The 25,772-nt window shown below is 45.7% G+C and overlaps 4 protein-coding genes across 6 annotated transcripts; 2 read left to right on the plus strand and 2 right to left on the minus strand.

Moving 5' to 3' along the window:
* Positions 1–1,121: 1,121 nt before the first annotated feature.
* On the plus strand, positions 1,122–4,303 carry LOC117141380 (alpha-protein kinase 1). The gene is made up of 3 exons (XM_033304790.1): positions 1,122–1,534; positions 1,604–1,771; positions 3,755–4,303. The coding sequence occupies exons 1-3, from the start codon at positions 1,244–1,246 to the stop codon at positions 4,103–4,105; spliced, it is 810 nt and encodes a 269-aa protein (XP_033160681.1). The 5' UTR covers positions 1,122–1,243; the 3' UTR covers positions 4,106–4,303.
* A 1,315-nt stretch (positions 4,304–5,618) lies between these two features.
* Positions 5,619–7,334, minus strand: LOC117140947 (myb-like protein Q). Of its 2 annotated transcripts, none has more exons than XM_033304145.1 (3): positions 6,445–7,334; positions 5,872–5,992; positions 5,619–5,788 (listed from the first exon to the last, which is right to left on the minus strand). In XM_033304145.1, exons 1-3 carry the CDS (start codon positions 7,200–7,202, stop codon positions 5,720–5,722), a joined length of 948 nt encoding a protein of 315 aa, XP_033160036.1. In that variant the 5' UTR covers positions 7,203–7,334; the 3' UTR covers positions 5,619–5,719. The 2 variants fall into 2 exon arrangements, with proteins under 2 accessions (XP_033160036.1, XP_033160038.1); XM_033304147.1 differs by lacking the exon at positions 5,619–5,788 and having other exon boundaries at positions 5,937–5,992; positions 6,445–6,575; positions 6,778–7,334.
* A 516-nt stretch (positions 7,335–7,850) lies between these two features.
* On the plus strand, positions 7,851–11,640 carry LOC117140946 (peroxisomal targeting signal 2 receptor). 2 transcript variants are annotated; one of them, XM_033304144.1, is made up of 4 exons: positions 7,851–7,922; positions 10,191–10,300; positions 10,367–11,119; positions 11,184–11,640. In XM_033304144.1, the coding sequence occupies exons 2-4, from the start codon at positions 10,209–10,211 to the stop codon at positions 11,356–11,358; spliced, it is 1,020 nt and encodes a 339-aa protein (XP_033160035.1). In that variant the 5' UTR covers positions 7,851–7,922; positions 10,191–10,208; the 3' UTR covers positions 11,359–11,640. The 2 variants fall into 2 exon arrangements, with proteins under 2 accessions (XP_033160035.1, XP_033160034.1); XM_033304143.1 differs by lacking the exon at positions 7,851–7,922 and adding an exon at positions 9,993–10,050.
* Positions 7,976–9,598, minus strand: LOC117140945 (phosrestin-1). The gene is made up of 3 exons (XM_033304142.1): positions 8,636–9,598; positions 8,374–8,568; positions 7,976–8,313 (listed from the first exon to the last, which is right to left on the minus strand). Exons 1-3 carry the CDS (start codon positions 9,489–9,491, stop codon positions 8,159–8,161), a joined length of 1,206 nt encoding a protein of 401 aa, XP_033160033.1. The 5' UTR covers positions 9,492–9,598; the 3' UTR covers positions 7,976–8,158.
* Positions 11,641–25,772: the final 14,132 nt, after the last annotated feature.

The raw sequence follows: 25,772 nt of genomic DNA on the forward strand, positions 1-25,772 counted from the left end.
TACGTGTGTAATGTGCATAACAATCGTCTGCAACACATAATGTACTTTCACTTCACGGCTAAGTAAGCCACAAATGTGGTTGGGTTTTCTTTCGATTGTGTACTGTTTTGCTTTATTTCAAAGCTGTTACAATGTCAGCGCGATCCCATTAAACGGTCAGCCCCCCATTTAACGCCCCGATTTCGACTCCCCCGAAACGACCTTGTCGATTGCGAACCGATGCAAATTCAGGGCGTATCTCATGAGGCATACGCAAAGAGTGCTCTGTGGCAATTGTAATCACGTATCAAATGTTGTAGGAGGACTTATGGGGCTTAATGCCACCATCACATGATCGCAAAGATCGTATATGCAAAGGGCTTGGGAGTGCAGAAAAAAAAGAGAAGATTTGGCAATCGGCGACATCGAAGATCGCTTGAACCCATTCAACCGCAACGCAAACGCAACGTCTGATTCAGATACAGATAGGCAGATACATATATAGCTAGCTATTCACAGATAGATGGATACATAGAAAAACGTTTAGTCGAATTTGGGTCAGCAACAATGCACTTGCTGGGTTCGATTTTTGACTCGGCGGGTGTGGCCCTCCTCCGATCGCATTGACCTCTTCTTCTCCGAAAGCCAAGCGATTAATTGGGCATGATTATCTAATGGGAAGCCATCAAGAGAATTGCGTGGAATATAGATATATATAAATTATATAGACTTGCATGTCGAAGGAGTCAACTGCAAAGGCAACTTACATTTGCTCGTGGGCACTGCATGCCTTCCAAAATGTGTGTGAGTTGGAGTTGCAAATGATAAATTCGGGAAAGTTTTCCAATGCTAGTCAGCTGCCTCTTTTTTTGGCCAAGTTAACAGCTGTTGGCCGAGATCACGTAGGGTTACAAAAAAGTAGGAAAAAACCTTTAACAATGGCCCAGGTCGAGGGTAGAGGAACTGTGATTCGAACGGAAGTGACAACCGAGCTGGGGGCTTTTGGCCACCCAAAAAAACAGCTGTTGTAAATCAGCCAAGAGAGTCGCATTATGGCCAAAAAGAGCGTGAGAGAGCCGTCGTTTGGCTTACCGCTCGTCGTTTGTCGTTTGCCGATATAAAAGTGCAATTTGGATTCGCAGCCAGCGCAGATACAATTGTGGCTCCGTCGAGGTTTCAGTTAGAGTTTGAATTTGAATTTAAGTACCAGTGCCCGCGTTCCGTCGTCCAAGTGTGATCTAGTATCCAGTAACCCCGTAGCAACATGCAACTCCTTTTGGTGACGGCCACTTTGGCGATCTGCGGCGTGGTGGTCAGTGGACAACAGGGCGTGGATCCCGCCTACTTGAGGCAGTACTACCAGCAGCTGCAGCACCAGCAGCAGCAGCAGCAGGCTCAGCCCCACGATGGCACGCCCATTTTCGAGCAGAACTCGGAGCAGACGCAGCAGTACGTGAACTCTGGCCAGCAGATCAGGATCAAGGATACGGTGGCGGAGCAGATCCGGGCACAGCAGCAGCAGGGATACGTGGCTCCATCGGTCAGGGATTATCAGGTGGGTTTGCTTACTTACTATGCATATAATCTAGATGTCTAGATTGTTGGATCTGCAACCTCTTCACAGCAATATCAGCCTCAGCAGGCCGCCTACCGTCCACCTGCCCAGGCTGCTCCTCAGCCACCACGCAGGATTCAGCAGTCCTCCTACCAGGCTCCTTCCACTTCGATCCTCGGCAAGGGACAGCACAAGTTGTCGCTGCAGCAGCAAAACGAGGAGGAGGAATACGATGACGTAAGTTAACAGTACACGTAAAACAATATGACTATTTTTCAAACAAATAATGAGGTACGAATATGAAAAAGATATGTGAAATGTGAATAGTTCAACAGATATTTATGAAACCCAGTGATCAGCTAAAAGTAAGCAGTTTAAATCAATTTGCGAAAAGAAACAAGCTCAATTAATTTAACACACAGCCGTTTTGATATTTTATTTCAAATTGAAATCGATCCTCTTTTTGCGGTGCACCCAGCTGGAGTTCGAACTCCCATTCGAGTGGGACTTTCGCGCACTTTCCTTTTCGCTTCACTGCTGCAGCAACAGCAGCAGCAACAGCAGCAGCAACAGCAGCAGCAACTGCAACAGCAACTGCAGAAACAACAACAGCATAATTACAATTGAAGCATGCAATGGCATTGGGGGATGGATCGGGGGAGGGCAACTGTGACTTGGGGTTCATTAACCACGCTCAGTGTGGCAATAATGTGGATTTGGCCATGGCCATATGTGTGTGCATCGCATTGTGCATGTTCATTGGCCCGGGTTCGCTCCTGGTCCGGTCCGTTTGGCCACTTAGCCACCGGCGATTGTTTATGGCCTTTGCATGCGGAAGCTGGCGAATATCCGTTACCAAAGTGACCATAATCCATCAGGCTTAATGCGGCGGCAAGCCAACGAGATGGGGTTAAGGTGCTCAGCTGGCGTGTCATCCTATTAGCCACTTAAAATTTATGGCCCAAACAGGATTTGATGGGTTTTGTCAAGTAAAAAGTTACATGTTATTTAATTTGGTATTTCATCATCCTAAAACTAAGATGCAACAGAGATTAGTAGACATTAGGGAAATGGAAATCATCACATGTATTGATTAAAACACAAAGAGAGCTGTTATATTCATCATTACAAGTGATTGCAATTTACAGTTTACTGTCTCCGCCAGACAATCTCTTTCAAATGAGACCCATTTACCCAATCCCCACTCCGTGGCCAAAAGATCTGCAACTCCGAGCCCAATTCCCACAACAATGAGCTCCACTGGACATGGCACGCATTAGAACCGGCTTGCAAACTGGCTTTGCCTTTCCAATTTTTGGCCTGCAGTTCTGTGGGCATTTAAGCTCTTTGTTTTTCGGGCCACGTCAGGCCTTAAAGGCTACCTAAAATAAAAGAACGAGGAATCGATTTGTGGCCACGCCCCAGAGCCACGATCTTCTTGTTACCTTAACCCAGTTGCCAACAATCTTAGATTCGATTGTCTTGGCCAACCGAAGGTCTTGCTGCCATTGGATCCTCACAAGAACTAGGGGGAAATCGCACCAACCTTGTGCATAAATTATCCAACGCCTCGAGGTTTTTATGTGTGGTGCTTCCATAGCCTGGTTGCATAAACATAATCCGCAGTCATTGGATCGATCGTGTGATCCGCAGCCGCTGCAACGGACCGGCACTTTGATTCCGTGCGATCGGACCATTAAAATATGCAGGCGGCTCCAAATTACTTTCACTTGTGCGTGATCTGGGATTGGGAGTTTGGAGTTGCACAGCCTACGCGCATGTGCCTTGGGGCGATGACGCAACACCAGCGTCTGGACACGTTTTTTGGGCCAGCCTCAAAAGTGGGTCAGCACCAGGTTGCAGTACGCATTTGAAGTCACCATCGAACGCCACCTCACCCACAAAGTGCCCAATCTGATTTAATTTCTTTGCGAAAGTGAATTGGAATCGATACGGTTTTCATTGCACAATTTAATCAGTTTTCAATGTTCAATTACTTGGCAACCATATCTTTCAGTTAATATTTATGAGATCATAATTTTTTATTACATTTAATTTATAAATCAAAAACAAAATGTAAGTGCCTTATAAGAGAGTAATATTATACATGTGCTGAAAGCATTTGCAATTAGTTTACTAATTACTCATAAATCATATTAAGTAATAGCTTTAGTAATAGCCTCATTTTCTAACTAATGTCTGACTAATAATGTTTTTTAGCAAAACTCCTCGTATCAGTTTGGCTTCGATGTGAAGGACGACGAGTTCACCAACTACCAGAACCGCAAGGAGATTCGCGACGGTTCGGTGATCAAGGGCAGCTACTCGGTGGTGGACTCTGATGGCTTCATCCGCACCGTCAAGTACACGGCTGATCCCAAGGAGGGATTCAAGGCCGAGGTCATCCGCGAGCCCACCGACATCGTGGTGAAGATCCCCACTCCCCCGCCGCCGACGCAGTTGCTCCGCGCTGGAGGCCACAAGGCCCAGCAGGAGTACAGCTCCGGGCCCAGCAAGCAGCAGTATCAGCACCAGCAGCAACAGCAGCCACAGTACCACCAGTACCAGTAGGGGATTCGATTGGAGGACCATCCAAGATCGATGACTCTTGTCGAAACACTCTTGAAAGTTCCGCAAGTCCATGTAGTTTGTAAATATGCCGAGACTCGATTGGCACGAGATTATAACATTATTATATTTTATGTCATTCATTTAGGTTCGACTTTCTTGTTTAGAATATTAAATTAAAAGTTTCAAAAAAACTTTAAATGTGTCATGGAATAATGTTTTTGTGGGCTAATTGCTAAGTTACTTTTTTGGTAAATACTCCACCAATGAATACAAATCCCCTTGCCCACCAAACTTCCTCCATAGCCACTTCCCACTTTTTGTAAATCTAAATATTCTAAGACCATCTTAGACTCCCCAAATTGAGGTCACACCAATGTCTGCCAACTCGAAGGTAAACAAATTTTATTTTCGTATAAATCAATGTCCTAACCCCCGAGCAATTGGCAAAGTTCAGAAAGGACGCGGACCAAGAACCCAGTGACAACACCCAAAAGGCAGATCTAAAGACAACCCGTTCGGGCAGTCGATGACAAAGGCCATCTAATGGAAGTTCTCACAGTGGATCGTGGTCACCGAAGACACGGCTACGGATTCGGACCCGGCTGGACCGGTCAGACCGGTTGTCCTTTGGGAACACGCCACAAAAGCAATAGGAATAGCAACAGCAATCGCAATCGCATCGCAGTCGCATCGCAGTGTCCTTCTGCAATGTCCTTGCATAAATTAGACGAGCGTGTGAGAACTTTGAGCAGTCGAATATCCCCGGCTTTGATGACCTTATCGCCCAAGAAGCAGAAGAAGACGGCCGGCGATTACGAACCGGTTCTGGACAGTCTCCAGATGATGAGTTGAGGTGCGATGACTGACAGCCAGTCGGGATCGCTTCGCTAATGACCCGCATAGCGGGTCAAAGGGCCTGTAACCCATTTACATATGTAGGTTCGGGGACTTAATATTGATCTGCAAGGATCCCGAACATGTGCGTGGTCATTCACGCCGTGAATATTCCAACAAACAACTGGACATTAGTCCAGGCCGCCGGGCATTTGTGTCATTTGCTTGGCCGTCTTTGGATGGATATGCAAATGAGCCGAATGCAACCCCCGAGGTTACAAGATAATACCCTCACACATCTTCAACCCCTTCGTCCTGCTCCTTGGCAGACGCATTTACATATCCTTAACGAGCGACCCGCATGATGGACCGACCGACCGACCGACTGTCTTGTCCTGTAAGTGAAGTAACTGCAGGACCTTCGGGTCACTTCGAGGAACCAGTTTCCGGCTAAAGGATGGCCCAGTTGCCAGTTGACCTTTTTGGATGGCCCAGTGCCCGTTGAACTTGTGTAACCGGTTGGACAGTCCACTTTTCCGGAGCGGCGTGAGAAAATCTCACATCTCAAAGATGACCTAAGACAAGAAGCTGAGCAAGCTGCATTCGTATGCAAATCTTTTGCAGTGCTCATTCCAATTTCACGCCAAATCATTGCCCTTAAATAAATAATACGGCAAAATTATGAAAAGTCACGATTTATGCGAGTTCGCATGGGTATGTACAGAGAGTTTTTGGTTGGGAGGGAAAAATGGTATGGAGTATGCAAATCGAGGTCTGATCTCAGAGTTTTCCCTGCGCCATGTCCCAACGATGTTCCCCGTGGCCTCCTTGACGATCTGTCCAAATCACCTAAGTCGATCGAGTGGTTAAGAGGGAGAAAGTCTGGCGAATTATCTGGAAATTTATTGAGTTGGCTCTTAAGCTCGACTCACCTCGCCCTTGTAACGATTCGTGCCTCGCTGGGATTCAAAGCGCTTTTCCTGGGCCTTCGGATGCTTCAGGACGTGACCATGACTCCGCGATTCGGGAGGATCAAAGCGCATGAAAATGTCACTAAAAATAGATATTAAAAGAAAGAAGATAGTACTAATTAATTTTATGAATCAGGAAGTAATTGGGCTTGTCCAATTGTTAGTTTTTATTGTCTAAATAACAGCCACCATTTTGTCCAAAATATATTACTCACTTTTCACCCTTTTTTCTATAACAATTTTCCTATAAAAAAACTGTTGGCACTACTTGTTAAGTTCAAAAGGGTTAACAACCACCATTTTTCACTAGGAATATCTTGTTATTTAATAAATAACTGAACCACCACCGTTATTTCGTGATAATTTCACCCAGATTCAAGCTTAATTTTCTGACTGAATTGCATGAATATGTATGTTAATAAATTTGTGTTATAAGTGGATAATTGATTTTAGGCATGAAGTGCATGTTGAGAGCTATTCCAAAATAATGAGCAACCACCACTTTTTAATTATTTTTCAACCCAATCAACTTACTGAAAGTACTTGGTTTCCTTGGCACTTCGGTCAGCTGAACTTCTGGTTTCGGCCACATCCGTGTCCAGATCCTTGGCATACCGCCTGGGTCGTTCGGTCTGGACATTCTGGGAGGGTTGCTGCTGCTGCTCCTGCAACCTGGCAATGCGAGGTGGAATCACATGCAGCACATCGCTGGTAAAAAGAGCCGGTGGCACATTGTAAAGTTGTTGCGGCTGCTGCTGTAAGTGTTGCTGTTGCAAGTGCTGCTGCTGCTGCAAGTGCTGTTGCTGCAACTGCTGTTGCTCTTCGGCGCGTCGTTGAGGTTGCTGCAGCGAAACCCGCTGCACCGGCAGATAGTTCCCTTCATATCGATATTTGGCCAACTCGGAATGTGGAGCGATGGTCCGCTGCTGGTACTGAACACTCTGCTGCGGATACAGGGGCGGAAGGGGCGCGGCAGGAGCGGGCAACTGCTGCTGCTGGTAATCCAAGCCCAAGGGCTGATAACTGGGCCGATAGTTGATCAGCTGAAAGTGCGGCGTCTGCTGCTGGAAGTGAATCGCCGGCGGAGGAGCCGGACTATAACCGCCCACAATGGGCGTGGCAGCGGCAGCATACTCAAAGCGACGAAGACGCGGTGAATCGTAGTACAATTGTCTGGGATGGTAGAAGACATGTGGCTGCTGCAACAATGCCGGCGAAACGAAAAGCAACAATTGCAGGAGCAACATTTGCATCTTTAGTACTCCGTTTAACTTCCCAATTGGCAGATCCATCGCGTTGCACTCTCGTCAAATTTGTGGCAGCATTTTGACAACAACATAGCCATTTATAGTTGGCCACTTTTCTGGGCTTGGCCAAAAGCCGGAAGTCACTTGCCCAGCAGTCAGCGGTGTGTGAAATCGATCGATGCTGCTGCCCCGGATTGTGCAATGCTCCAACGGTCAGCTGCAGGGCTTATATAAGATATGGCAAATAAAATGCGAGAAAATTGTAAAATAGAAAAAAGAAAAAAGAGGAAATTCAGCTAGACTGGCGGGGATGAGACCTAGAATCAAACTGCCGGCAGCTGGCGGCCTTAGCCATCATCAAGGTCAAAAGCTTGGGCTATTTAGCATACAAAAATTGTGTTTTGGCAAACTCATTGTCAAAATCTGGAACTTGGAACTTCCGTTGACCGTTAGAGCCGGCCATATCCAGTTCTGGTTGATCCTGATTGGTGGAACACGTATCCTGACAGCCTGTTGCTTCTTGCAAGGGGTTGAAAGCCTACGATGTGACCTATAAGCATTGGGCTTTTCAACCCCCTGTCATCATGTTGAAAAATCACCCCTTAAATTCCTGCCAGCAGATCCTTCGTCGTCGAGCTGCGCAGTTGTTTAGATCATTCGACTTCTGAAGTTGAAACCCACAGCACCGCCAAGAGCAATCCACTACCAAAAACCGAATCCTTAACGAATCACTTTTGGATACTCCATCGCAAGCGAAGAGAAAAGGTGAGTGCTTTTGATAGCCATAACACATTTATAATATAGCGACACGAGGTCTGTTCAACTCATCAACATGCATATGTACGGGTACAAACTCCAGATCCACCAAAGTTACATTATAGATACGGTTATAATACAAAGATTGTGGCCTCCACGAGAGACTGCTGCAACAAATTTTCAGTGCTTTCGATTTAGTTCAATTCGGTTCACAACAGAGCTAGAAGAGATTGAAGATCGGTGGCCTAGTCCGCCATGTTCACATTGTTCATGCGCATCTTGGCGAAGTCCTCGAAAACAATATTATCGTCATCGTCCTGGTAATAGCCCTTCACATTGCGGTGCTGCTCGATGGACTTCATTTTCTTCATGGCATTCGAGCGCTTCTTCTCAATGGTTCCTATACCACATCAAAGGGATTATAAACTTGATGTAGAGGAAGTAATCTTGGCAAGCTTACCCGGTGCCGGTTGGAGCAGCTTGAAGGGCACATCCGTTTGCATTTCGCCTCCCAGAGTGCCGCAGTTGAGCTTGATGCGCACCGAGTACGAGATGACAATACCACAGGCATCTCCCGTGGACTTGCCCTCCTGCACCATGGTGGATGAAGCCAGGTTGACATCCTCGTCCTTCAAGTGACCATCCAGGGCGATACCTGAGTTCACAATCAAATAATCCATTAGAAACTAAGCAGGTTCACAACTATCACATCCAAATCCTACCATGGCGATCCTTGTTGTTAGCCGCCAGCGGAATCAAGTAGAAGGTCTTGGTGAGATTGGCGCCCGGAGTGATGGGGCAGCCCTCCTTGGTCTCCAGCTGGGCCACATGCTTGCTGAACTGGGCGTTCACCATGGTGATTTCGGTGTGCTGCACAATGAAGCACTTGATGCTCTTCACGGACTTCTTGGAGTTGTTCGACACCTGGACGGTGGCAGCCGTCTTCTCGCCATGATAGTAGATCTCCCTGTCCAGCGTGACCTCCAGACTGATCTTGCCGTTCGAGAAAGTGAATCCCTTGCTGACCAGCGAGCTAGGCAGACGCTGGCCACGATTGAGGGGAGCGTACTGCAGCTTCTTGATCACCAGACTGACCATGCTCCGCTTGTGCTGGCGATCGTCCTCGGAGTCGCCCACAAATGCCCGGATGGTGTACTCCACGCCCAGGGGCTTGCCATTGTCGTCGCCCTCCTGCTGCAGAGTGACGGAGCTGGGCGAATTGGGCGGGAAGTGGAAGGTGAACGGATGGGCGTTGCTGCCCAGTTTGCGGACCAGCTTCTCCTGCATCGGTGTCATCTCCATGTTGGGATTGGTCATCGGAACAATTTGCTCCCGGCACAGGATAAGCTCCTTGGAGAACTTTACTCCCATGACCTCGTCCTCCTCGCGACCATAGCGATAGGTGGTGGCCAGTTGGCCAAAGACCTTCCTGTTCTTCAGGTAGTCCGGTTCCACCACAATTACTCCATCGACGGGATCACAGTAGTCGATGTGGTCGATGAAGTCGCGGCGACCCAGATAGAAGGTGACCTTGCCGTTGGGCGTGGCCTTCTTGAAGACCTTCACGGATACAACCATTGTGGATTACTGGATTTCTTTGATTCCTGGCAAATGCAACTGGATTCGAGGCTAAGTCGTGCGATGCGCGTTATAGAGTTTTCCGTTCCGCGGAGGAAAATGCGAAACCCAAGTGCCGTGCAACCTGCTTATATACCTTTGCCCTGGCCCTGTCCGTGGGTCTTCATTCTGGGCACTAACTGGATTTGCTCGTTATGCACTTGTTTGTTGGCTTGTCCAACACGACAACAAGATAGAACCATAGAAACTAAGGGAAAACTGCAAACAAGCTGCTTCCAGGGGTTGGTCTATTTTCTGCGCAGTTTGCCACTTGCCCGAGCAAATTGGCTAATGTCAAGTATCTTTTTCCGATTCCGACCTAGTGCGAGGTCATCTGGACAACTGTTGAATAATTGGGCATGGCAGCTTGGAGCTGGATTAGCATCCGATTTGGTGTTACCGGGTTGTTATCAATTGGCCAGTCTTGTTCTCTCTTAGCCAAACATCAGTGGTCAGCAAGGGGAAACCTTAGATGTTTTTAATTTTGTTATGGATCAAATGTCGATATATTGATTTTAAAGTAAGAGGTATAATTGAAATTGGCATTTCTTGCAACTAGTTTACGAAAGGTCGCAATTCATTGTAGTCAATGTTAGATAATATTTAAGGTCCAGAGAAATTGGAATAATCTTAAATCTTTCCTTTCCTTTTTCCTTGCAGTTGAGATCTAGAACCAAGATGCAAACACAGACACACACCACCACAGACCGACACGGCTATAGCCTGCGCTTTTCGCCTTTCGAGGCTAACTACTTGCTGCTAGCTACAAGGTGAGATCAATCTTAAGCTCTAGAACCAACAATATACTAATATAAAACCAAATTTCCGATACCCAGCCAACTGTACGGTCTTGCTGGAGGTGGTTCCCTCTTTCTGCTGGAACAGAACTCCAACACAAACTCCTCATCCACAGATGGCCAGAGTCTCGGAGAGCTGTGCCGCCTAGAGTGGTCCGATGGATTGTTCGACGTCGCCTGGTGTCCGTATGCCGCCGATATCGCCGCCACTGCCTCCGGAGATGGATCGCTTCAGATCTGGTGCGGATTGGACGGCGAATCGGCGAGCAACCAGCTGACGCCGAAACAGCCGCTGATCTGCCTGCAGGAGCACAAGAACGAGGTGTACAGCCTGGACTGGGGCGAGAAGTGGAACTACCACACCCTGCTCTCGGCCAGCTGGGATTGTACTCTGAAATTGTGGGACTGCAACAGACAGAACTCCATCACCACCTTTGTGGGCCACAACGATCTGATCTACGGGGCCAAGTTCTCGCCCCTGATCGCCAATCTGTTTGCAAGCGTAAGTACCGATGGACACCTTAACTTATGGAATTCTCTTGACTTTGCAGGTAAACCCCTGATGAGCATCGAGGCACATGCGAGTGAGGCACTTTGCTGCGACTGGTCGCACTTCGATCGCAATGTCCTGGTCACTGGAGGATCGGATGGCCTGATTCGGGGCTGGGATCTGCGCAAGATGAGGACGCACGTCTTTGAGCTGTACTCCGGAGAATTCGCTGTCCGGCGATTGGCCTGCTCACCGCACTCGGCAGCGGTCTTGGCATCGGCCAATTATGATTTTACCACGAGGTAAGTGGAAGCAACAGGAAATTTGTATGGTTAATAACAACTGTCCACTTTTGTCACATTTAAGGATTTGGAATTTGGAGCGTGGCGAGTCCGCCCAGGAGGTCAATGCGCGGCACACGGAGTTCGTCTGCGGATTGGACTGGAATCCCCACAGGACCCACCAGTTGGCCGACTGTGGCTGGGACTCGTTGGCCAACGTTTATACCCCGCAGTGTCTGAGCGGTGATCTGGTCGTCTAGGTTAGTACAGGGCATGCCCACAACTGGAAACTGGAACTGGTACTCCCTAAATACCGAAAACACATGTGATAAGGCGCTAGTGGCGTCGAAATAGCCAGGCCTACAAGCGGTGCACCGTTAATACGATAGCTGAGCTATATGCAATGCCTATAAGGAACTGTAAGGAGCCGAAGACAAGGACTCATCGGCGCAACGATGACGTGTAAATAGCTGTGTGATAAACGCTGAACGGGCTAAAACCTCAAGCAGGTGCTTCAAAATGTCAATAAAAGCTTACATATATCACGAGTATTATATGAATTATATGGGTTTTCTGCGCTGCTCTGTGTGTTATTATGGACTTGTTTCTTGGCCCTCGGCTATAATTTGCAAGCGGCCCTTGTCTTAACAAGAATTTAACGGATCTCGGAATTGGAGTTCGAATTGGTTAGGTGGCAAAGAGCCAATGCAGACGCTGACGGAGATTGACTTGGCATCCTTATCCGGTTGGCTAAACTCTGACCAAACAAACACGCAATAAAGCGCTAATTTGCTGCAACGTTTTATTGCCCGAGTGGAGCCGAAATCCCTGTCATTCCCGGAATTGACACAGCCAACAAGGTGGATATGGCCCAAAGGTGTGCCAGCCATCGCACCTTTTCGGCTGACATGGTGTGAAAAGGCAGCAGTTGCTCAGTTGCTCCCTGCGAACCCAGATCCCACATCCCTGATCCTGGCACCCCGATCCCGTCATTATCAACAGACTGCGCTTTAACTGCCACTCGGGGCAAATATTTGCTTTGAAGCCAATTGGCGCTGATTTCTTCTGACAATTGGGGGCAGATCTGGAGGACCTTACTCTGGATTCTCGACACTAGGGAACAGCAGCTGCTGACCCGCAATTATCTGCTCGCCAGTCAAGTGATGCCAAAATTGATATTAATGCCTTGTTTGTGTTAATAAAAATCGGTTTTTGGAGCCTGCCAAACTAAGAGGTGCTGAATTTATCCTTAGGCGAAGACAGATCTTGATGGGAATTCGGCACCTCATTTTATTTTAAATAATTATTTAATGAAGGAGTGTTGCCATTATGTATTATTTGTTTTAAGTTAGGTGCCAGAAAATAGTGCAACTGAAGTTTTCTTTGGTAAAAAAAGCCTTTGCATAAAACATGATAGTTGTGTAAATATTCCTTAAATATAATATCATTGTAACATATTATACTAGTAATTTAGAAATATTTTAAATTTATGGTTACAACGGCTTGTGCTATAAATGTGTGGCGCTGCCTATCGGTAGTTTACAGTACCAATCTATTTTACATCCACTCTACATGACTTCACTGCTTGCGATTCAAATCATAGTGGTATGCACTGCTTTATATCGTTAATTTGAATATTTCGACGCAAACTGAAACACACATTCAGAAAATTTTGTAATATAGCATATATTTTATGTATTTTAAATATAAAAAACAACAATTTATATTCAGTTTAAATTCATAACAAACAATACATTACATTTTAAGCCATAATCTCCGCCATTTCGAGTCTTTGCTGTCATTAAAATGAAACTCAATTTTGAATGAAGCCAAAGTCCTTAAAATTACAGACAGTAACTTCGCGCAAAAGTCAAACAGTCGTTGCCAACTATAAATTAGCGCCAAACAAAGTTGCAAGCCGAAGGCGGCTGGGGGCGAAAAAAAAAAAATTGGTCACTTACCGAGTCCGCGTTGTGTAGCCCATAACCTTGAGTTGGCCCTGGCCCCACGGATCTCGTCAGTGTCAAGGTTGCGTTGTTCTTGGTCTGCAGCTTGTTATAAATAAACGGAGAGCAGAAGTGTATTTCAACACCCAGCACGCGAGGAGGCGATCGCTTCTGCTTCGGCAGCTCCAACGAAACGAGTGCCTCCCTTGGAGATCGGGATGATATGGTATGGTATGGGATTGTATGGTAAGGTATGGGGGGATGGGACCCCTCATCGTCAGCAGGTTCTGAATCGTGTCTCTACCTGGGTCTCCAGAACTCCACACACACTCCACGCGCCTCGCTTTGCAGTTCAGCAATTTAAATTGCCTCCACGAGCATTTTGATGGCGATCACGCGCCCCCTTTGAAATCTCGCTGCCCAATCTGCGCCATAAAGGATCCGCAGACGACGACGACGACGATGATGTCGAGTCCGTTCTGTTTTTGTTCCCTGTGCTCCCTGGCATACTTCTACTGATACCGTCTTCTTTTTACGACTGCTGTCGCTGGTATTAATTTTGTTTCAGCGTTTTGTTACTGGGGCCTTAATCGTCACCGTTCCGTTTGGTTCTTTCGGCTCATTCGGTTCCTTTGGTCAGCTAACACGTGTAGTTGCCATCGAGACCTCCTTCGGCGCACAGTTGGTGCATCATCACAGAACATACCGCAACTAGATGGTTTCTCTCTGCGTGTTCTTGGCGTTGCAGTTCCACTTCGGAGTGGGCGTAACACAAGGGCAATCTTGATAAGGAGATCGTTCGTTTGAGGAAAGACAAAAAAGAGTGCCGGAAATAATTGTCAGTGGAGTGATTAGGGCTGCTGTCCTAGCACAGCTACCTGTCTTCACCGGGCTAATGATGCAGGAATCACACACATCCTTGTTGGGTTAATTAAAAATTCAAAGAGCCAGCCAGGATGTGGCTACCGTTAGATTCGGTGTGAATTTATTCACCTGGGCACTACTAGGCTTCATTTATTCATAAGATTCCGCTGCGCGACGACAGGAAACTCTTGACGAGGTGTTGAATGCCCAATTTCCGTGAGTCTCGGCCTGGAAATTACCTAACCTACGCACGCCGTGATCCTCTCGCCGATCCTCGCTGATCCTGGCACGCCATTGTTCTAGCTCGCTTATGACATAATGAGAGCAGCCAGCCAGGACTTGCGTAAATCCTGCCAGCGGCGAACGCAATGTTATGCAATACCAGCAGCAGCGAGGCTGGTGCCATAAAACCAAGGCTCTCAGGACCCTAAGACCTAGATGACCTACTATAGATGGCCCATAAAAACGGCCACTGAACTACATTCGCTGCCTGGCCAGCGTGTCCATTGGTGTGCGACCTGAAAAAATCTGCGCACATTTGTTTATGGCATGTTGTTAAAAAATTCAGGACATCGAGAGCGGGACCGAATTTGGGTCTCTTGGTTTTTGGGATGGCAATTTACGCAATTCCGAGCAAAAAACAAGGCCAAGGTGCCCGCTGTTAATTCCGCGAAGTATTTTTGCATTTTTTCCGGAATTTGTGTCGTCCTGCGAAGAGGATCAGGGAAAACAGGATCACATCATCTCTGCCCGGCTGCTCTAATTTTTTGTTACAATTGTTTATTGTACTCTCCGCAGATTTGCATTCGCGTGGCAGCAGGTTTTTCTTTTACATTTTCTTTTTTTGTGCGCCACTTGAGGTTGACCCAGGCAAACAAAAAGTTGTCCTACATAAACAAAAAAATTGGCTCAGTCGGCAGCGGTTCGACTGTGCAGACGCGTGGCCAAAAAGGACCCTACTGCTGCAACTGCTGGCCAAATAAATAAAAAATGGGTCACATCAGCAGCAGCTACTGTATGAAGAAGCCACTTAATCTTGAGAGTTTCCTTTATTTACCCATAAATCATAACGCTGAATTCCTGGTAGCGCCAGCAAAGTCTATTTACAAAGACCGATTAAAATTTATATTCATAAACAAGATGAGCAATCGCGATTCTTTTTCTAAAAATATTAGTTCTAGTTTATTTCTGCGACGTGTTGAGTGATTTTTGTAACCTTCGCATTACTTTGAGTATTTTGTAATTCAGCTTATAAATTTTATGTCTAAATTAGGTTTCCATCGCTGTTGAGATTGATTTATTTCCCTCGTATTGTATTCCGTAGGAATTGAAATTGTTCTTGCTGGCATTTAATGACTGATGAGGGTGAAGGACGTTTTACGGCGTGCTCCAAAAGATCAAAAAATACAATTATATCGGCGAGACGAACGGTTTTTGGGGAACAAGGTCGTCTCGCCGTCGGCTATAAATAAGATTTTCCATTCCGTGCGAAATATTTTGCGTATAAATAATTTGTTGGATAGATAAAACAGTCCGACACTCCGTTGACCACGGTTGATCTGTTCGACTTGCTGCTTGTTTTTAAACTCATGACCAAAATACTTCAGCGGCCCGTCTCACCGTCTAAAAATAGTGCCGCCTCCCACACGGATCCAGACCCAGATCCCCCGGATTTCTGATTCCATATTCCGGCCGTAGTCGACTGACGTGCGCCGCGATGACGCGTTCTCGAGCGTCGTGGGACTGATTCTAAACAGAGGGCTCCAGATCCAGGTGATGACGATCTCCAATCGGCCATTGGTCAGTGGAACCAGCTAGGCAGCGATTGCTAAAATTGGCAAAAGCCAGATCGCATGCGGATCGCAATTGCTGGGCGAGTTATGTGTGTTTGGTGATCTTGATGATGATGATGGTGGTCCAAAGGCGTCAGCAGTCGGCCTAAAAATCCATTTCACTGAACGATAACAGCGGTTAGTATTTAGACACAATTTTATATTACACGAATTAAAGATACCCTAGAGAATTATAAAAATTAAGATCCTTAGAGAAAGTATGTCCATAATCTGTTGATTTTATAAAATCTAACTTTCTAATACATAACATATAACATAAAATCGTTTACATTAATAACGTATTAAAGTAAGAAAGTGCTTCTGAGCGTGTTGAATTTTTTCCAGTTCCACGACCTAAGTAACCCTTTTGTATACCCTATCTTTGCATTACCCTCACGCTGAACACATTTCTAACAAAAACAAGCAAAAAGTGCAAAACGCGAAAATATTTTTCACGAAAAACAAATTCCTTTGCAGCACGTCAATGACGTCAATGCGAACGGAGGCTGTCAAAAATATGTAGCGATCGCAAACGCGGGGAAAACTTTTCTCCGAAAATTAAATAAAATCTTCGAAAGGGTGAGGAGAAAAGGGGGCGGTTGCGTCTGTTAAGTCCAGACGTGGGCGTGTAAATCGGAGGAGGTGCTGTTTTTGCGGCTAAATCGAATTTTCAGCCTGGCGATGACGCGTGAACTTGCCTTTGATTTGTTATTTTTTTTCCTTCTCTCGACTTCAACCGATCGCGATCATCCCAAAAATAACAAGGTGGGCATTTGCATTTTGTTATTGTTGGTCAGGCGGCTCGCACACGCGCCCCAGTGGGTGGTTGAGATCTTTATAAACTGGCTATCTGATGGATTGGCAAATAAACCTGATTTATGCATTCTCGCCTTTCCCACTTCCGGCGAGGATCACAAGGTGTGATTACCAATTTGGGCCTGCTCATGCGTAGCCGCACGTGTCCTTCGGATGGAAGATGATAGGATTTGGATCCCTAACCAGCCACATGCTCATTGGGATCCCCAGCATGGCAAACACCTCACTTAAGTGCCATTTCCGCTGGCACAGCGGACATTAAATTAGCAATCATTAGGCCAGCTCCAGCTCCAGCTCCAAATCCAAATCGCTGGCAATCAGCATCCAATTTGGCCAAGATGCCGCCAGCTTAAGCCTTTTATATTCCGCCGGGATTTAGTTATAAAAAGATTTGCCCCTGCTCCTTCCTTCCACCAGCTAAGTGAGCGTTGATTTCGGACTCAGTTTCGCATTGGGCCCACCTGTTGCCCCATTGTCCTCCAAAGTGCCAGCCGCCTGGCACACACACACATAACTATATCCATATATACTTATATATTTTATTCGGCTGTTTTTTTATGGGCTCGAACGGGGCCGTTTGCGAAATCGCATAAACATAAAGGTAATTGCACAGACATGCCAAAAATTATCCGATATTCGTCGTCGATGTAAGGCAGTGAGGATGTACTACCACTGTATGTATATGTATAAAGCCTGGGCAGCAAAAAAAAAACGAGAGAGAAACCCATCGATGATGCTTGGCATTTATTGTGATCGCCGCTTATTGCCCGCTTCACTGAGATATCCCAGAGTGCCAAGGTTTTTCATTTAGCTGCCAAAGGGTTCGGCACTACAAACCTTCTTAATGAGCTACAGAAGAACTAAGGAGCATAACTTGATGAAAGTTTGTTTTTGAAAAGCGATCATAAAATAACACTTCCTAACAATCAGTTTAAAAAAACTATAAAATAGGAAAGATGATTATAGGAGTAGGCTAACAAATCTAGTTTATATCAGTACATTGTGAATTGAACACAATATTTTGAAGATGGAATATCTATATATATATATCTATATCGTTACATGAACTACATTAACGCATTATTCCCCGTGCAGGGTGACAATCCCCAAATAAAAGTGATTGTTCCCTTTAGTCTCAAAACAAAAAATGGAAGAAAAGCACAAAAAACCCAAAGTCGGCTAAAAGATTCGCATTGCCTTTCAGCTGCTGCAACTGCTCCACTGTTTACATGGGATGCTGTTGGCATCATCGCTGCTTTTTGTATTTCTTATTTTTTTGTTTTAACAAGGGAAAGGGGATGTGGACATGGTCGGAGGATCGCCTTGTGACATATGCGAAATTCATTGTCGCGTGTTGCGTTGTCCGTGGATGCCAACGACTTGGCAACCAACCTTGGCTGACGGGCAATCCGCTCAGATCCCCATCTACCGTCACCCATATCCCGCATCCCGCCACCCACCAGCACTCCTCCATCTCGGGGGGCATTACAGGTGCTGCTGCCAGATAAGCACGGCAAGAAAACATCCGAGGAACAGATATGAGTTCATAATCAGAGAAAAGCTATATACATTCTTATGCTGTGACATATATGGTGGTTATAAACCCCTTTTAAAGCAAATCAATGCAGTCCATCATTATTTAAGCCATCTTTAATACATATACCATTTAAATTACGTAATTTTTTCCAGTGTAGTCAGAGGTAGTGCCATATCGCGACGGACATTATCGCGCTCGTCGTCGGTCGCTGGGCATTGAAAAATTGGCAATTGTTTTGGGACAGCGGCGAGAAACACAACCGGCCAACTGAAAACAGCAACAGAAACGGACAGACTTTAACTGGCCGCTTAAACGATCGCTTAACTACTGTTAATCTGCGGCGGATTGGGCTTTAAAACCGGACAGCGATAATATAATCCTGGTCCAAGGTTGAACGCCATTCGTGCGTAAGTGCAATTAGTGTAATGTAATAATGAGCGATGCCCCAGCAATTTGCCCATAAGCATTTTAATGTGTTGCGCCATGCGGGGGCAGCACATGTGGGGATCTGTGGGGACCGGATCAGGTGGGCTTCGTATCCATGATGCAGAGAGCTACGGATTTTGGCTCCACAGAGACAGGGCCACGCGTCTGCAGCAACTGACGCACGCGGCCTCATGTGACCGCAGATATAATGTGTGGATACGTTGGGTCTTACGTCTGCAGTTCGCGGTCCGTAGTCCGCTCCCCAACTTTAGACCTCCAACCGGCACCATTTGAGTACACATTCATTCAGCAGAATTTTCCCGCAAATGCCCCCATCCATAAAAAAAAAAACAACACACATCCGCACGCAGTTTTCTGCTTCTCAATGAGCCAAATTAGCAACCGCCTCTCTACGCAAATCTTTGACGTCAGCATCCGAACAGTGAGCACACAGACTCTGGGTGGCGGGGCAGTGGGGGATTTGGGGGCTTTTTGGCAAGGTAAGCGTGACCAAATATGGGGAACCAGAAGTGGGTTATGGGAAACCTGTGCGCTCTGCAGAAATTTCAGGGAAATTAGCACTTAATGCTTCACCATTTACAAATTGTGCAGGGGAAATCTAGGTTGACTTTGAACAGGAAGTCTTCTTTGTGAAATATCAGGTGGGCACAAAGTGTTTCCACCTATGAATTATTCATATTGCAGAATCTCACTTTCAGAATAGATTTCCAAACGAGACAATTCGAAACAGACAACAGAGAATCATTCTACTTTTAACAGGAAACGTGTTTCATATGATAATCTACTTAAACTAATAACATAGTTTGTTGATCATTTCTTATGAAAATATATAAGGAATGTTTGAGATTTTCGTATCATTAATATCTTAAACATTCCTTAAATATTAGAAGCATTTAAATGAATTAGAAAATTCCACTCCAGAACGAAACAGGATGCAAAGCAGTTAGCGTGTTTAGCAGGTGCCCGAGGCATTCCTAATGACGCAGCACAGCCCCTTTTCTCTCCTGCGACCTGCTCCTCTTCCGAACCCACCGATTCTTCTGGTTCCTCAGATTCAGTAAGCCCAAGGTCCCAGTGTTTGCACAACAACACGACGCCAAAGTGGTCGCCACTTGAGACGCTGATTTATGCACGAAATGCTAATGGAAATGCAACTTCAAATGCTAATTGCGGCGACGGTCAAAGACTCGTCTTCAGTCCTCAGACTTCGGTCCTCCTCCTCGTCTTCGGCATCCAAGGAGGCATCGCGAAGTACGAGAAGAACGGGGGCCTGAGGAGACAGAAGACAGTTCATCACAATTGCGTTTGCAAATCAACGAGGCGACAAGCGAAGGCGCGCATGCGCAGCACAGAAGATTCAGATTGGATCGGAGGAGGGCCTAACCCAACTGGTGGTGGTTGATGGCCGATGGCCGATGGCTCTGTCTCCGTGCCTCATTCATATGCAAATCCGTCCACGCTGGTGACCACAAATGAAATGCCAACACGCAGAAATGCAAAGAGAGCATCGAATTGCAAATTATGGGGATGCCAGCTCGTTGACAAAGTTGCGCCTGAATAATTCCACAGCCCTGTTAGAAGCGACGACAACTTAGCGACTCCGAGTGCGAATAGGAATACGAATGCGACCCAGACACATACGCAAGAACCAAGATACAAGATACCAGATCCACGATCCAAGACCCAAGCTCCAAGAGCGTAGTCCAAGTCCCCAAGCCCCAATAACCCAAGGTAAAAGAAGCAAAAGCGCGTGCCCGCGGTCTCAACTTCCGCTGCTGCCAAGTGTTCGCTTCCATGCGTGACTATATCCACGAGATCAGGAGCGGACCGAGGTCGCCTCCAATGGATCGGCAAAGTCAGCAAAATATATGGGATAGCACACCAGCAAAGCAAAAAAAATCAAAATAAACTCCAGAAATAAGAGTCCCCTGTTTGTGCAGTTGAACAGTGAAATTGAAGTAGCAAATATGCAAAGTGTTTCAGGTCTCAATTCGGTTTAAAATACTCACATATGTGGTATGACAATGAAAAAGTTGACAAAAGTACAACAATAATTGAACAACAAAGCGTTTAGTAAGTGGTATATCATTTTACTTGCTGTACAATTGCAAACATAAAATCAAAGCTTGCAGAATAAATTTTTTGGCATTACTAAAAGGTTTACTATATTTGATTGTTTGGATATTGTAGTTCAGTGGACATCTTAATCAGTTCATTTTGATTGATCCAGTTTGTTCATAAAATTAACCAGATTTCTATACTTAATCTTCTTCGCATGCTCTTCAAAATATAACAAATGTCGAATTTTTGATAGTTTATATTTTTAAGTAAGCAATTAGGTGGTGTTCAGTAACTCCGCTCCTGGTGGATGGTCAGTGAGTGTGAGATGACTCCCCCTAGAAGCTTTTCGAAGCTAATGCCGAATGCAGGTCGGTTTCCGTGCCTCCACATTCCCAGTCGTTTTGTTGTCATTTTCTGCTGCCTGACTTCCAGGAATCTGTGTGTTTGCCTGGTGACGAACTTGGTTGCTCCATTAGCATATAGCCGGTGGAGTTCTTCAATGGGGGCGGGGGATGAGCCGAGCGGATCGCTGTGGAACGGATGTGCGCTTGATTATGTTGTTTGCCAGCGAGGCTGGTCCTTCATCTGGCTGCTCGAGATGACGAAGATTCTATGAGTGCCCTGCCTTCGCCGGGCATTAATCATTCTTGTTTTTGAATTCTTCTCAAGCAAACAGCGCGCGACTGACGCCAGGCGGTCGGCTACCAGAAAATGGGAGAGACAACACCATGCTTCGAACAAAATACGGTGGCTATCAAAATAGCTACGTACACGTTTTAGCCCACCCAAATGGTCAAGGGTTTCCTCGGATCTTGATCTCTGTTTGTGCGATCACGATCACGCGTTGTCCGCCGCTTTGTCCTAATGCCTCGCCTTGTGCAAATGTTTATCCAAGACAATCCCAAGCCCCGGGCCCGATTTCCAGCCCGAAAGGATTTGTCTCGCCTCGTCATCATCGGCATGCCAGCATTCCAGCATCGCCGGAATCATCATCCGCATCGTCGTCTTCGTCGGCGGCGTTAATGTGAGGGCAAACAAGCGTGATGTGGCAATTGTCTGGGGAGCGATCTGTACTGCGTGTAAGTAGCAGACTTCTTGCTCTTTTCCTATTTGCTAAGTAGCCCCTGGGCAGGAGAGGCTGTGCCCGATCCCGAGGTGTAGATCCATTAGCTACCAGTCGAGCGGCCACACAGGAGTCGATGAAGTGAGCATACGGATTCCGGGATACGAAATGAGTGGGTGTAACCCGACTTTGAAGGTGCCCGTTTTTAGGGAGAAGTCGAGGAAATGCGAGAAGGATTGTGGTTTCCCGACGAGAGACTGCTCATGTACTTTCTAACGATTCAAAGGGATATTTCTAGAAGATCTGTAAACATTCGTCCAAACTTAAGGCAGTATTAAAATATTAAGGTTATGGATTTTAGAATGTAAAAACTTAAGATAGCAGATGTGAATAATAAACCGCACTTACTTATGTAATTACCCATTAACTCATTTCCGAAATCAGCTAAAATAACACGGTTCGACGTTTTTAAACACGACCTAATTGCGATCAACTAGTCACCCTCTTTATTGACTCAAGCTTGTAAAACCTGATTGATTAATTGACTAATTGTGTGTTTTCAGTTCCCAGGCTCAACCGAAGTCCTGGAATGTGATTTAACCACTTTTGATGACCGGTCCGCAGTTCCAGAATATTAATACTTCCCCTCCAATTCAGTTAAATGAGCTTCATTAGCAGTACGCTTGCTTTTCACTTTGGCTTAATTATCACGGCTCTTCAGCAGTGGAGCAATCGGAGGGGTTAAAAGTGGAGCAGGAGTGACAGGAGTGCTGTGGACGGAGCACCTGCCACTCGAGGTGAACTTTCCTCGGTCGCAACCCGACAATTGTCGCCAATTAAACCAACAGAAATGGAGATATATGGGCAGAACCAAGAGAGCCCTTTGGTTTATGCACTGGGAAAAAATATAGGCTGATTTCCTTATTTCAAAAACCTTCAAAAAACACATCCTACAATCGCATCTGCATTTTATTATATATTATATTATATGGTAAGGGAAAAATATACGTTTTTAATGAAACATAAACCTTAATGTTGCGCAAATGGAAACATAACTCTTGATTGATACCCCAATTTTGTCGCTGTTTATCGAGTTAAAGGAGCACATTAATCAAGGGCCGTTGCGCGAAACAAGTAGCTCATTGGGCATATGCAAATTATGCCCGATTACTCTTACTCTCCGCCCTGGGTTCACTTCTCCTTTATCAATTGAGTCAGCAATAATGACGATACACATATATACGATATAACCCACCGCAGCAGATACGATTTCAAGGTTTCCAATGAAAGTGCCGCTGCCCGCTGCCCGCGCCACGATCACGAATCATTTTTTATCACAAACATTCGCCATTCGACTGGCTAATGACAGGCGACAAGTCAGCAAGTCGACGGATTTCTGGCGACTGGTCATCGCTGACCACCGGTGACTGTGACACGCTTCTGGTCAATGTCAGTCGGGTGGATAATGGGCAATGGACACTGGGTAATGGGTAACCAGATATAGCGCTGATTCCCCTTCTGGAACAGAGTCTCCAATCCCCACGAATGCTTGCACTTTATGCCCCACTTATTGCGCTTATCGCAGTCGTTTGGGTTTCTGGGAAATTGTTTACGCTTTCGGCACGAAACAAATGCCGGAATATTCACATAAAATAGAGCATTTCATGGTCTTGGAATCTGGAATCTGGAAACTGGAATCACACGGACATGGGTTGTGTGACCAGTGTGGCCTTGAGCAAATCGGTGCATCCAAATTAGATATGCTTCCAGTTCGGCGTTGAAGTTCAAAGGCAGTGTCCAGATTCCGATCCCGAGTGCTAAAAAGGGTTTCAGCCCAGCTGAAAAAGCGGCAGCAGCTGTTTGCAGGCCATAATTGAAGCATTTCGTAGGTAATTGGTGGCGATTTTTTTATGGCCAACGCATAAATTAACACCACCGAGCAGAGAGTCTCTGAAATCCGACTTCGAATCCTCGGCAGATTTGTGTAATTGCGCTCCACTTGCAGCGGGTACAGCCCATCCTGGTCGGATTTAATGTGCGTCCATCACCAATGCTTGGTGGTTATAGGGCTCAAACTCAATCTGCCGGGTAGAAAACGTGCAATTTGGGTCAAGAGAGGTGTCTCTCCTCCTTTTTTCATCTGTTGTTTCCATCGTTATTTTATATGTTAATTTTGGCCCGGGCTCAAAACTCCACTTTTTATTTTGACCATCTTCCTGTTTTCTCGCCGGCCAAACGTTTTGTACCTCATTAGAGCGGCGAAAGCGCGTTTACAAGTGCTAAATTGGCCAAATTACGGGTTGTTAACAGGATATAAAAGTAAAAGTGTCTGCCAGCCGAAATCTCCGCTTCCAGGCAGGTGCCATTAAAAGGGAAAAGGACGCCCATGCCCATCTCGCACTTCGGTTTCAATTTGGACACCAAGCACATACTTAAAGATTTCAAATTTATAGAGTGATGATTGAGAAATATCGATAACACTTTAGTTTTTTACCCCACGGGCAAGGCCACCTGTATGAATCCTCCTTTTATGGGTGGTTTGTAAACAATTACCAGACAAACATTTAATTGGAGTCTTTAGGGAAATGTTGAAAAGTTAAAACGATGGCTTTTAGATGATATGATATGATAACTATAGTTTATTGACTATAATTTCTATAAGCTAAATTAAATGTAATATACTTAACTTAATTACTTTATACTCAATATTATGATGATGGTTCTTCCATAAAATACACATTTTAAGCGACTTTAGCTTTCATTATGACATTATAAAATTGTGTTAAATATAAATTTAATTAAGAAATCCCCTTTAAATTCCAATTTTGGGCTAAAATTTCAATCTTTTCCCTTCCCCCAAACATCTGCTGTCAATGATCATGCAGATACAAAGTCGCTCGGAGTTATCGTGGCCATTATCGTCTTTTGGCCCTATCTCGGCTCCATCAGCAGCTCCTGATCCGGCTGCTTGGCCAGCTCTGGCTCCAGCATCTTGAGCTGCTCCAGGCTCTGGATCTTGGTGACTCCCGTCGATGCGGCCAGATGCAAGAGAGGTGATTAATTGCCACCCGAATGTCCCGGCCAACTGGTCGGACCTTACCTTTTTTACGTTTACCTGTCGCCGGTTAATGTTGCCAACTTAATCGCATTTTGCCAAGACTCTTGATAATGTTGTTTATGTGCAAAACGATTTGGCTGACCGGGCGATGGGCAATGGGCGACGCGGATCTGCGGATAATTAATGAGACGGACTTGTGTAATTAATAAAAAACTTTTAATTACTAAGGGGAAGGCCTGTCCTTGAGCCGATGCTGCTGCTGAAATCCTAATGAGTGGCGAAGGATGAAAAAAATGTTACATGTCCTGGATGATCCATAGATGGGCGGGAAAAAGTCCGATATGCGACGAGATTTTTGCGTAATTTCTCAAGGCCAGACAGGGACAACATAAAAAGGACGAATTTCTTACGTAAGTGACCGAAATATGTTTTTATGAGCGCATCATAAATTTTTTTCCCCTAAGAATGGGAACGCGTTCTCGTTCTCTGATCTCAATGTTCTGATCTCGTTCCATTTTTAGCGGAACTGTCCGCCAGTCCGGTGTCCTTTTTCGACTGCCTCACGGCATGACATAATTTCGCATAATTTGCAACAATCCTCGAAGGACCTTTCGCCCCGAACACCAGGACACCCACCAGCACGTGACAAAAAAGATGAACAAACAAAAAAAGAGAGCGACCTGCTCGCAGATTTTTAGTGCGAATTCCGCAGGTCATCGCCGAAATTTGGCCAACAACTTATGAATCTGCATATTTTGGCAATATGCGCACTCGTCCTGCTGCTCGACATGTTCCCATTTTTTGTTCTAATTATTTTTTATGAGTTCAGTACCCGCGCAAAAATTGTCGCACTTCTTTGTGGCCAGCCGCAGGCGTGTTTTTCTATGGATTTTCGCATTGTTTTGGGGTTTTTGTTTCTATTCATGATTTTTTATTTGCCCCGAGCCCTGCTGTTCGTTTTGGCCCTGTTTTCTTTTTTGTGGTTAGAAGTGGACCCAATTTTTAGCTAATAATTGTTGCAATTTTTGTGGTTTTTGGCATAGACCTGTT

This window comes from Drosophila mauritiana, chromosome 3L (assembly GCF_004382145.1).
Source record: "Drosophila mauritiana strain mau12 chromosome 3L, ASM438214v1, whole genome shotgun sequence".
NCBI classification, from domain to species: domain Eukaryota; kingdom Metazoa; phylum Arthropoda; class Insecta; order Diptera; family Drosophilidae; genus Drosophila; species Drosophila mauritiana.

Bases quoted from the DNA above. Each gene is read 5' to 3' on its own strand.
- LOC117141380 (XM_033304790.1), top strand. From the start codon at position 1,244: ATGCAACTCCTTTTGGTGACGGCCACTTTGGCGATCTGCGGCGTGGTG. The intron at 1,535-1,603 runs GTGGGTTTGCTT...ACCTCTTCACAG, and splicing joins CATCGGTCAGGGATTATCAG to CAATATCAGCCTCAGCAGGC. The intron at 1,772-3,754 runs GTAAGTTAACAG...AATGTTTTTTAG, and splicing joins AGGAGGAGGAATACGATGAC to CAAAACTCCTCGTATCAGTT.
- LOC117140946 (XM_033304143.1), top strand. From the start codon at position 10,003: ATGTTTTTAATTTTGTTATGGATCAAATGTCGATATATTGATTTTAAA. The intron at 10,301-10,366 runs GTGAGATCAATC...TCCGATACCCAG, and splicing joins TACTTGCTGCTAGCTACAAG to CCAACTGTACGGTCTTGCTG. The intron at 11,120-11,183 runs GTAAGTGGAAGC...GTCACATTTAAG, and splicing joins AATTATGATTTTACCACGAG to GATTTGGAATTTGGAGCGTG.
- LOC117140947 (XM_033304145.1), bottom strand. From the start codon at position 7,202: ATGGATCTGCCAATTGGGAAGTTAAACGGAGTACTAAAGATGCAAATG. The intron at 5,993-6,444 runs GTAAGTTGATTG...ATCTATTTTTAG, and splicing joins AAGGAAACCAAGTACTTTCA to TGACATTTTCATGCGCTTTG. The intron at 5,789-5,871 runs GTGAGTCGAGCT...CGATCGACTTAG, and splicing joins CGAATCGTTACAAGGGCGAG to GTGATTTGGACAGATCGTCA.
- LOC117140945 (XM_033304142.1), bottom strand. From the start codon at position 9,491: ATGGTTGTATCCGTGAAGGTCTTCAAGAAGGCCACGCCCAACGGCAAG. The intron at 8,569-8,635 runs GTAGGATTTGGA...TTGTGAACTCAG, and splicing joins TAACAACAAGGATCGCCATG to GTATCGCCCTGGATGGTCAC. The intron at 8,314-8,373 runs GTAAGCTTGCCA...GATGTGGTATAG, and splicing joins GCTGCTCCAACCGGCACCGG to GAACCATTGAGAAGAAGCGC.